The sequence below is a fragment of the Anarrhichthys ocellatus genome, unplaced genomic scaffold (genome assembly GCF_004355925.1).
Source record: "Anarrhichthys ocellatus isolate YVR2014 unplaced genomic scaffold, GSC_Weel_1.0 scaffold122, whole genome shotgun sequence".
Lineage (NCBI taxonomy): Eukaryota > Metazoa > Chordata > Actinopteri > Perciformes > Anarhichadidae > Anarrhichthys > Anarrhichthys ocellatus.
The window spans coordinates 524,110-535,971 of record NW_022280152.1 but is presented as its reverse complement, the minus strand read 5'-3'; the positions used below and the strand labels follow the sequence as shown (position 1 = coordinate 535,971).

The 11,862-nt window shown below is 44.2% G+C and overlaps 1 protein-coding gene across 2 annotated transcripts; it reads left to right on the top strand.

Annotated features, from left to right (window-relative positions):
• Positions 1-1,796: 1,796 nt before the first annotated feature.
• Positions 1,797-10,072, top strand: g3bp1 (GTPase activating protein (SH3 domain) binding protein 1). 2 transcript variants are annotated; one of them, XM_031877009.1, is made up of 12 exons: positions 1,797-1,960; positions 5,887-6,003; positions 6,136-6,217; positions 6,479-6,652; positions 6,740-6,830; positions 7,103-7,193; positions 7,558-7,846; positions 7,996-8,100; positions 8,401-8,518; positions 8,876-9,001; positions 9,090-9,199; positions 9,327-10,072. In XM_031877009.1, the coding sequence occupies exons 2-12, from the start codon at positions 5,909-5,911 to the stop codon at positions 9,609-9,611; spliced, it is 1,566 nt and encodes a 521-aa protein (XP_031732869.1). In that variant the 5' UTR covers positions 1,797-1,960; positions 5,887-5,908; the 3' UTR covers positions 9,612-10,072. The 2 variants fall into 2 exon arrangements, with proteins under 2 accessions (XP_031732869.1, XP_031732868.1); XM_031877008.1 differs by lacking the exon at positions 1,797-1,960 and adding an exon at positions 2,804-2,919.
• Positions 10,073-11,862: the final 1,790 nt, after the last annotated feature.

Genomic DNA, 11,862 nt, shown 5'->3' with positions numbered 1-11,862 from the left:
TAACACACTTCCTCATTGGCTTCACTCAGCAGAACCGGAGGTTGCCGCCTGCTCCAAATCGCATGCATTTATTTTCGTACGAACAGCGAATGAACGGCCTGATGTGTGTGAAGGGTTTCCACGCCCCTCTCCTGTCACATGGTCATTTAGTGTCTGAACTTCTCCCTCCACGCCGCAATCATCTCATGTTCCTCGTTAGACGTTTGTCGCTTCTCATTGAAAATAATTAGTAAGCGGCGGGCGGTGGCTTGGCTTTGCTTTTGGCCCTTTAAAACAAACCCAAATCACAATAAAACGAGTCTCAAATGTCTGTAAAGTGCTGAAATATGCCGTTATGTTGCTCCTCCTCACTCATAATGTGCATTCAGAGATACTGGAACACAATGGAGTTAAACCTAGAGTGCACACTTGTATTTAGATTCTCTTGGAAATAGTTTACTTTGAAAAGATGAAAAAGGTTTAGACAATCAAACATGTTGAAAAATGTGTTTGCCTTAGCAATAAGCATACAATATGTATGTATTTCTTCTTATATTATTAAAGCAATGAACTTCATCCCAAACAAAGAGGCCGTAAAACAATAAGAAGCAAACAACGAGAACCTTTTGTCCTAAACAACACTGTAAATATTTGATTTTACAACATAACTGCACGGCTGATATATGAATAAAGTCCTCCGTCTGCGCTGCACTTGACGGCTTCATTTTGTAAAAGGGCACCGAGCTGCTCGTGGTCCCCTGGGAGACGAGCGAGGGAGAGACGGAGCACCCTGTTACCATCCTCACCCGTTCATCCAGACTCCAGTGTCAAGAATGTGAAACAACAGCCGGGGCCACACAGGCCCCTCCCCCTCTGTGTCTCAGAGAGGGCACAAAGGCCCCGGTATGGTGCTGTAACGTGACACCTCTTCTTCTGATGGAAGTCTTTGCTCAGTTAATTAACGTGTCTTTGATCTGCTTTTTGCTGTAAGTTGCTTTTAAAATTAACTTAATTTAGGCTCAAACACACACTAGGACTTTGCTTGAGCTTGTTCCACCTCTTAGTTGAACTTCATCTAAAAAGTGCATAAAAAACACTTATTATAAACATGTTTTTTGTTGTTGGAATAAGCAGTAGTCTTCCACACGATGTTCTGACATGTGGAACGATCTCAGCTTTAAAGTCGTAGTTCAGATAGTTTGACCTGATAAAGCACAATTTCTACAAAGTCTGCACACAGAAAAAACTAAATACAAAATATTTTACATCTCTTGCAAGAACAAACATCACAAAAAAGTCTTCTAAAATTGTATTTTTGCATCACAACTTTACACACAAACCCTAAATAAATAACTCTCCACATGCCAGCAGCACACTGATGTCTTTGGCATCTATGAACACAAATGCTACGAGTTTATTCTTACTCACAACAGAATGAGACACAATAACTTTAACTGAAGATCACATGAACATAAATACTGTATTGTAAATAAAATACAGTATATAGTAACACACTGTACAGTCACTCAAAATCTGGCATTGTTGCTTTTACACACACACACACACACACACACACACACACACACACACACCACAGAGCAAACCTGAATCCTATTTATAGAGTTCAAGCCCTGATTTCTAAAGGATCTAATTGGTTACAGGTGTTTTCACAGCTGCATTCTGTGATTAATAATTGAGTGTGGCGTTTAAACAGCAGTGTTAAGCAAAAAACATCACACACAGGCTTTTTAATGATGTGTGTGATGTATTAACCGCTTGAAGTTATTTGCAGAAAGTATGTTTTAGGATTTCAAATTTAGTGTGAAGCAGAAACCGTGCTGATGGTTTATAGAATTGATAAACGAGCCTCAAGTAGCCTTGAAGTTTGATACTATTTGTCAATAATTTTCTGTTTTTGTTCTTAGGAACCACATATTTGCTGACCAAAGGCCCTATATTCATGTGTATCAGATGGTTTAAGGTAATTAGTTTTTGTAAACATTGAACATTAAATCGCAGTATGAACTGCAATAATGTGAGATTTTAAGGAAAGTTTTGCAGTCTTTCAGAGCTTGCACCTAAAAGCACATCTCACAGACAGGTGAAGATGAAGCTTCCTATTGTTAAATAAACCAACCAGGTGGACGGTCACAACAGGTAAACGCATCCAGAGAGTGGCAAAGGCATTATTTAACTGTGGATCAAGTAGAGGCAAACCAGACTAAATGTAAATGTGCCGGTATGGAAATGAGGAGCAGGTGGGCAGGTGATGTGAATGGCGGGAAAAGGCTAACTGCAGGCAGGGACAGATTAGTGTGTGACACAGAAAACAGAGCCAGTAACTGCACGCACGTTCAGGATGTGACTGAGGTGATTTGTGACTCCAAATAAAGGGTTTTCTTTAAAGCTGACTGGCAGGATATGCGGGATTTCTGCTCTTTGACATTTAACACCTAGTTAAACTGTTATTCGATGAGTCATCCGCTGTAATTAAAGTCAGTTAAAATACCGAATAACGTTTTGTCGCCCCTAAGCGGTGAAGAGGCTCCGGTACACGAAGCTCAAAACAACAACCGGCACGTACCGGCCGATGAAACCATCGCACCTCAAATCCATTTACTGTGACGTGATAGGCCCCCTATCGCGAAAATCCCAGGTTCAGACACAGCGCTTCGTGATTGGCTGTGAGTTAGAAGCTCCCGCCCCTATCTGTGTAAGCGCTAAAGCAATTGGTGGATGAGTCTCACAGCTTTAATTTGATTGGCTTAGACGGCTCGGAAGAGGCGGGATGTCACGTTCGGTTGCGGAGAATGAAAACCGGTAACCTAGCACTCCAGCACGTTGTGAAGCCGCTAGCGTCTCCTGGCTGCTGTCGCTGTGGTGATTCAAAGAAATCACTTGTTTCTTGATCGATTTTTTCTTTTGATAGTTGACCCGCAGGTAAGTTATTCTTTTTGACAAACTGTCACATGTTTTTCGTAAAAAAAAAAGGAGGAAATAGGGTGTTTTCCTGTGTCGTAATTGGCAGATTAACTGGGTCGCTTTTTTACGGCTCCGTCTACATCCTGGTGAGGACATGATGGCTGTTAGCACTGCGGTCATATTAAATTAAACGATACGTGTTATGGTAATGAACTCGAAAGTAGAGGCCGGTGATGGAAGTAGTTGTTTGCTATGTTGGAATATTAGGATATAGCCGTTTAACTTTGTTTTTTTCCAGGAGATAGCCACCGCCCATGTGTAGCCCACTTAAGAGCTCTCATTCAGTCGTGACTCCCTCCCTTCGTGTGTTTCTCTTCTTGGTTGCCAGTTTTGCATTTTTCTCCACAATCCTCCACCATATGCGCTCACTGGTTTCTCCTCGGTTCTGATCCGGTTAACCGGTTAACTTGCCACGGAAAAACCCGAGACGTGTAGCCCGTGAACCGGCCGGTGGACACGTGTTGGGGCTGCTGCACAAACCAAAGCTACATTAGCTGGTGTCTGCGCTAGTTTTTTGCGGGTTTAGCTCCGTGTGGAGCAGCTATTAGGCTCTTTGAACCCAGGGTTATATCTGGTTGGTTGGACTAAACCCTGTAACTATTAAAAAAAAAAGTCCCACCGACGTGCAGAGCCGCCATGACCGGTGGATGAGTGCGCGTAAGGCCGGTCGGTGCCGGTCACTGCGTGGCCTTTTGTCTGCCTGCCATGCTTTGCACTTTCTTTTTACACAAACTGCTCTGTGATATGGCTGCTGTGGTGCAGCTTATGCCCTTATATGCACTTCATATCTTCAAATACACTTGGACCCCCCCCCCCCGACTGACGTTAGCCCTGAGATCCCGGGGCACACCTTCAGCTCTTTTGGGGCTACTCCTCTTCAGGCTTAGCCTGGTGGATAATGTGCTGCTGGTGTGCTGGGTGTTAAGTGTTTGCCAGGACAGCAGATGGTGGTGGTGTGGACAGACAGGTGTGGCAGACAGACAGTCTATTTAAGACAGTACCAGTGGGTCTGCTAGTTTTAGCCTCCTCACCATAGATTAACCTCCACTATTAGACCATACTGTGTGCTCTATATCGTTTTTAAAGGGTAAGTCTGCAACCTAGACCTCCATTGTTGTCCCAAAACACATCATTGAGCCACTTCCACATGCACTTAAAACACTGAATCTGCAGCTGTAAATGATCCCCATGAAATGCATTATTCACACAGTAAAGTTCTCTCGAAACTACGGCGCCTTTTATAGAATAAAACTACATCTTTGTGTCCTGCTGGGAAAGGTTTGCATCCTCAGTAAGACTTTTGGGGTTAAGTGCAATAGACGAAGTGAGATTGTTGGTTTTGGTCTTCTCTTTGGACAAACGTAGAACATCACCAGTCCTACGTATCTTTTATTGTTATTCTACATTCCAGACGGGGACCAGTTTCACATCAGACTTGAAAGTTGCTTTTAATTGGCAATCCATCAAAACCCGACAGGCACACAGGCTCCATGTGCAAATATTCATGTCGGTGACTGTTTAATGGCACCAAGTCGCATAACCACGTTAAAAAAAAAGTACAGGAAACTGAGGAATGTGGGTGTGTTACCGTCAAAGTTAACATCACCATAAACCTTCCGTCCTGGAGCGTTATCAGGGCGTTGAATCTGAAAACACGGGTTGATTTTGCAGTGTACACACACACACACACAGTGGTGGAATCAGTGAAGGGAACAAAATGTCCTCATAAAGACGGGAGTTCTGGGACGCTTTTTAGGTCAGGATCGTGTGTCCAGTTTATTCATGTAGAGCTGCACGGTTATGTCCAAAAAGACTTATTTTTAGACATCTCAGTCGATGGTGTACATTTTAGTCTTCGTGATCGTTCAATTACCCGTGCAGCCGTATCTCGGTTTCATTAACGATATTAAGCTGAAATGGTTTAGTTTGTGGAGTCTCTTCAGTCACAATAAGTGACGGTTAGATCGGCTCGAGTTGAAGGTTAAAGGGCACCAAAATAAAACCACATCAGCATATTTCAGTCGACGTTTGAAGGCCAAATAGTACAAAACTTATACCAAAATGTCCATGATTTAAACAAAATAAATAAAAACCTTGTGTGCTTTCTAAATGTGCATTAAGGTTCATTTGAGAGATGTAGGCAGTAGAAGAAATTACATTTAAGTGGAATTTCTTTTTCGCCACTCGGTATGAAAACAAAGTGTGTGTGTGTGTGTGTGTGTGCATGCGCGCAGAAGCTTGTCAGAATCAGTCAGGTTTGCAGATCAAACACACTTCTCGCTGCAGGTGCTTCAACGCGCTCCAGAGAAATTAATTAAAACGAGTCTGGATGTCGTGTGCTGTTGTGAAATCAGAGGTCACATTTACCGAACCTGATTTCCACTTCAAACCTCTCCGACTGCTCTCTGTGGGGACGCAGGATGACTCATCATCACATGTACGTCTTTCAGGGGGGTTGTTGGCTGCTGAGGCGTGTGTGATTATCAGGGAGCAAAGACACAAAACATCGCCTGACGTCGGAGCTCAACGCTAACTTCTAAAAGCCCAAGAACTGTTTGTCAAGTTGTCATTTACAGTAGCAACCATTTTAAGAAACTGGCAACCAGCTCGTTGCTTACAACAGTAGTCCTAACGTCGTGTTGTCTACGGGTGATTCTGCAATATGAGAGTTCAAAGTGTTCCCGGAACAAGTTAACAATTAAGTAATCGATTCATCTTTTGGTCTAATATCAGAAAAAAATAATAAAAAAGCCAATTTACAATTTGCCAGAACTCAATGTGACAAACCAACAATACAAACTCAAAGATTTTATAATGAGAAACACTTCACTTATCAATTAACAGAACGATTGTTTCAGCACTAGTTAATACAGTAATCGCAGGACATCATTAATCTAACCCTCTTCCTCTTCTTCTTCCTCACAGAGATTTCCAGCTGACCAAAGAAATGGTGATGGAGAAGCCAAGTGCCCAGCTGGTCGGGCGAGAGTTTGTCCGACAGTATTACACACTGCTGAACCAGGCCCCCGACTACCTGCACAGGTGAGCCCTTCACCTGCTCCTCGGTCATGTCATAGTTGGTCAGAGTTCAGTGGAACCTCGGCGTGAACACAAACGCAGGATTCCTTTATGTGATGTAATAAACTAACGAGCCTCTTCTGTCCGTCCGCTCAGGTTTTATGGAAAGAACTCGTCCTACGTGCACGGCGGCCTGGACAACAACGGCAAACCGGTGGAGGCTGTTTATGGACAATCTGTAAGTCTTCTTCCTCCACCAGACATTACACTTAAACACGTTAACGTGTTGTTTATCACAGAGCGGCTCTTGCACACGTTAACGTGTTGTTTATCGCAGAGCGGCTCTTGCACACGTTAACGTGTTGTTTATCGCAGAGCGGCTCTTGCACACGTTAACGTGTTGTTTATCGCAGAGCGGCTCTTATGAATGAATATGAAACGAGAAACATTATTTTTGTTCATGACATAATTAAGACTGACACCCCCCCCCTGTCTGCAGGAGATCCACAAGAGGGTGATGGCTCTGAGTTTCCGCGACTGTCACACAAAGATCCGACACGTGGACGCCCACGCCACCCTGAACGAGGGCGTGGTGGTGCAGGTGATGGGCGAGCTGTCCAACAACATGCAGCCCATGAGGAAGTTCATGCAGACCTTCGTGCTGGCGCCCGAGGTCTGTAGTCTCCGCCTGCTGTCAAAGCACACAGTCGGATGTGTTGATAGAAGTTTATCATGTTTAAATGATTATTTCTTCCTCCAGGGAACCGTTGCAAACAAATTCTACGTTCACAACGACGTGTTCCGCTACCAGGACGAGGTGTTCGGAGACTCTGATTCTGAGCCTCCAGAAGGTGAGACGACGTTAAAGACCTTGTTTCATGTTTCTCTGCCGTCTTACTCTTCATCCTCCGTCTGTTATTCAGCTAAAGATGAATTGAGTTCAGAGTTTCTCGTTCATTCTGTAGAGATTGTGTCTCTTTGCTCGGCCGTCTTTTATTCTGTTTAAGAACCTCATCGTGACGAATATCGCCTTTTTTTTATGGACTAGTTTAAATACGTGTATCTTTATTCCATAAAGAGCAGCAGGAGGTTGTTGTGCTGAACATGTTTGTGTGTTTTTCAGAATCTGAGGACGAGGTGGAGATCGAGGAGAGGGTCCCCTCCCCTGACGTCGCTCCGGAGGAGTCCGCCTCCTTCTACGACCCGACACCCTGGTGTGTTCCTCAAGCTGTAACTGCTTCATGTGTTACAACCTTTAAGTCATTTATTTACCTCTACTTCCAAGCTCTGTGTTCAGTCAAAGTGTCACAGATTTGTTGTCACATGACTGTTGGTCTCAGCCGAGTCAATCATGTCTTCTTAGTTGCGCTGAACAGCTCAGAATTTAATGTTTTTTACAGAATCTGGTTAAAACAAACGGTTTATTTGTGGTAAGATTTTAAACGAGACATGTGGAGTAAAATGTTTTTGATGAAATATCGCAAATTTCGTTCGTTCGTTCGTTCGTCACACACGGTGTGTTTCCCATTGTTCAGCAGAGGCAGCAGGTTTGTGTGTGTAACTGTCTCGTACTTCTAGTTCAGAGCCGACGGTTCCTGGAGACGACGACGAGGAGGACGAGGAGGACGAGGAGGAGGAGGAGGAGGAGGAAGAAGAAGAGGCCGCGGCGAGTCCAGAACCGGAGCCGGAGGCTGAGAAGGAGGCCGAGGTCGTTGTTGTGGCTCTGAAGCCAGAGACGACGGCGGAGACGCAAGCGGACACGAACGCATCCGATGACCAGAAAGAGAAAAGCAGCGGAGCTGCGCCCACCGCAGAACCCGCCGCCACGCCTGCAGAACCCACCCCCACCGCCCCAGAAGAAAACAGGGTAGGTCTGAACGAGTGAAACCCGAATGATACCTCAGTGGCACCACGCTCTTCTTAGCAACGGTGTTTCTTCTGAGTGACCTGCTGTAATACTTAAAGACTGAGATGAGCAGCAGCACTAAGTGTCTTCAGTGTTATGTCTCCTCCCAGCCGTTCTCCTGGGCGTCCGTCACCAGTAAGAACCTCCCTCCCAGCGGGGCCGTCCCAGTCTCAGGAATCCCCCCACACGTCGTCAAAGCCCCTCCCACAGCACCGGTAGGTTTGCAAGAGTCTGCTTTAAATATCTCCCAAGATAAATCTGGTGTTCAAATACAGCTTGATTTTAAAACTAGTTTGGATTCCTAATCTTAAGCAGCCATTTTAGTTCTGTGTCAGTAGCCGTCCTCGGGCTACGCTGTTGTGTTGCAGCTTTGTCTTTAGTAGAGATGAAGGCAGCAGGACACAAACGTCTCCTTCTATCTCCTTTATGATGATGAATCCAGCTGCTGTTGATATAAAAGTGAAGTCATGAACCTGGTTCGTTCTCTTCTTACTGAAGTGTGTTGACTCTTTCAGCCCAGAGCGGAGGTGAAGTCAGAGTCCCAGACAGCAGCACAGAGACCAACGAGGGACCAGAGGCCGAGGGAACAGAGGCCCGGAGGTCCTCCACCGGTGCACAGAGGACCCAGACCAGGTACACACACACACACACACACACACACACACACACACGCACACGTAGCTGCAGGAGTGTTCTGAGACGCAGCTCAAAGCATGTGTTCATTAAAACTTTTATCTATGAAAGTGCAGTTTCCGAGGCCAAATGCTTTCTGCTTTGGGACTCGCTGTCAATGTTTTTATTGTTGTACAAGTTAAACTCACTTCAACACCTGCGTTTAGAGACCAAACGCAGCAGATTATGAAGTTTTCTGACGCGTCAACATGCCGTGACGAACTTAAACTCCACACACGAGTAAAGAGTTCATAAACTCAGAATAGAATCTACCAGTCACATTGTCTCAAAGCGTCCCCCTCTGTTGACTTGTTTCAGTTCGGGAGGGCGAGCAGGGCGAGTCCGAGGGCCGCCGGGTGGTCCGGTACCCCGACGCCCAGCAGCTCTTTGTGGGAAACGTCCCCCACGATGTGGACAAGACCGAACTCAAGGAGTTCTTTGAGCGTGAGTTTGATTTTTAGAGCTTCAGAACACGAGATTCCCAAACGTCTGTTTTGTGCCCGTGATGGTAAACGGAGTGTGTGGTCCACAGAGTACGGGACGGTCCTGGAGCTGAGGATCAACAGCGGAGGGAAGCTGCCCAACTTTGGCTTTGTGGTGTTTGACGACTCTGAACCGGTCCAGAAGATCCTCAGCAACCGGGTGAGACGGCTCTTTATTCACGATGATACAGTTCGTATGTTTGATGTTCAGTCTGGACGGACGAATGGAAAAAAATAAACTTGATGAAGCTGTAACGTTGTTTTTGTTTTATCTCTCGTGTCCTCAGCCCATCAAGTTCAGAGGCGACGTCCGGCTGAACGTGGAGGAGAAGAAGACCCGGTCTGCCCGGGAGGGCGACAGGCGGGACATACGGCCCCGCGGTCCAGGAGGTCCCGGCGGGCCCCGAGAGCGGATAGGAGGAGGAGGGGGTGGCGGTGGTGGCGGTGGAGGAGGAGGAGGAGGAGGACCCCGAGGCCCCCCCACCCGCGGAGGCATGGCACAGAAACCCAGCTTCGGCTCCGGGCGGGGCGCGGGCCCCAGCGAGGGCCGCTACTCCACCCAGCGCCAGTGAGAGGAAACCTGTTGGGCTCCAAACCTGAGTTAGATTAACGAATACAAACGATGGTTTTTGATTTGTTGTTTTTTTTTTTTTTTTTTTTTTTTTTTGTTTTTTTTTACCGCAGCAGGAACCAATTAGACAAATGTAAAATATAACAGAAAACTCTTCTTTACGCTGCAGCTTAGGAGCAGAAACGAGTTCATTTCAAGTCAGAGTTTAAGTCGCTACACACACACACACACACACACTCTCTCTCGTTCTCTCCTGAGCGTGCTAGTATTCTGAAGAGCTTTCTGTTAGTTATTGACGCCGGTTTGGTTGAGAGCTTTCACCGTCAAATCCCACCAGCTCCTGCTAACTTCAACCACCAGTCTCTCCATGTGTCTCATGAAGAAGGCTGCCTCCTCCTCCTCCTCTTCTTCCTCACCTGCTGCTTTTTGTTTCCCTCTGAGGAATCCAGAATGTCACTATTTTTTTTTTTTTTTTTTTAAACCCATCTCTTCCTCCACCAACACATGTATTATCTGGACTCTTCTTCTTTTGTCTTTTTATGGGTTTTTTTCACGCTGAACTTGAATTTATTAGGAAACAAATGTCAAAACACGCAAAAACACATGAAAGAAAAAAGAAGGGGTAAATACTACTTGAATTGGGGATTAAAAAAAGCCAGAGGTTAGGTTTTTTTTTTTCGCGTTCTCTCTCCCTGTTTCTTAAAGGAACGTGTACTTTACTGCTTGGGCAATCCTGTGTATTGCTGCCACCGTTGTATCGAGCGATGGATCTGTCTTATCTTTTTATTCTATCAGGTCAAGAGCTGAACTGTAGTGGTTTTTATTTGAGTAATGTTGGCTTGTCTCACGTGGATTCACGGACGCACCTGAACGGAGCATGTATATCGCATCATGAATGAAATCCTGTCAGGCTTCTACTACCAATGCACTTCATTCATCATGTTTAAAGAAACGAGCTCACCTGCCGATGAGAGAACTAAATTAAAAGTGATTTACTGTTTTAAACCTTCTGTGTTTCATCTTGTTTTACACTGTGTGTGTGTGTGTGTGTGTGTGTGTGATGCTGAGTATCAAACCTGGCAACCATGTGGATGTAGAATCAAACTCAAGTAGAGCTGCTGAAGCTTATGTCACAGTGTTTAAGAGACTTAAACTGGGACCAGACCACCAAGACACAGTCCCACTATAAGAAGTATTCAGTGGTCAGATTTATTTTCATAACTTGTAGGATGTTATTAATGTACACTGGTTCAGATTAGATTTTAAGGTGTGAGGTAGGACGACATTACTGTATCAAACACCTTTATTGAGCATATTTCATTAGTTTTCACACAAATACTTTTTGGATATTTCTCACTTTTATAAACAATTTTTAACCTTTTAATACGTTTTTGAATATTTTTTTATAAAATTGAATAACTTTGGACATTTTCACAATTGTTCCACATTGTTCACTTTAATTTTTACAATTTAATTTCTGGATATTTTTCACTGTTTTCTGACAGTTTTCAATCATTCACATAAAAGCATGATTTTAGGCGGTGTTGGTGTAAATGTGGTCAACTTGTAATGCAGTAAAATACTTCTTAGCTGTAGTATGTGCTCGTTACTTTATGGCCACAGTACATTCTCATAAATCATGAACAGTAGACACGTTTCATCTACAGCTGAACATTAATAAGGTAACTGGTCCAGTTTATATGTTTCACTGCAGCTCATCACCTGAACCGTGAACCCACCTGCTGGTGGACCTGATAGTGATGACGTCATTAAAACAGATCATGAACCGTTGAGACGTTTTCACAGACGGACGGATGAACACGATGAATGATGGCTGAGTACCATTTAGCTGCTGGATACAGTTCAATAACTCAAAGATGCAGTAAAGAGGATTAGTAAAACAAATACTGACTATTCAGGAACAAATTACACAAATACAAGTTAATGTAGTCAGGTTAGTTTAATGTTCAACGTCATGATATATATGTATATGATATAAGATATACCTCTGAGATGTACAGTATAAAGTACAATATGTACCTCTGAGATGTACAGTATAAAGTAGAATATGTACCTCTGAGATGTAGTGTAGTATAAAGTACAATATGTACCTCTGAGATGTAGTACAGTATGAAGTACAATATGTACCTGAGATGTAGTGTAGTATAAAGTACAATATGTACCTCTGAGATGTAGTACAGTATAAAGTACAATATGTACCTCTGAGATGTAGTACAGTATGAAGTACAATA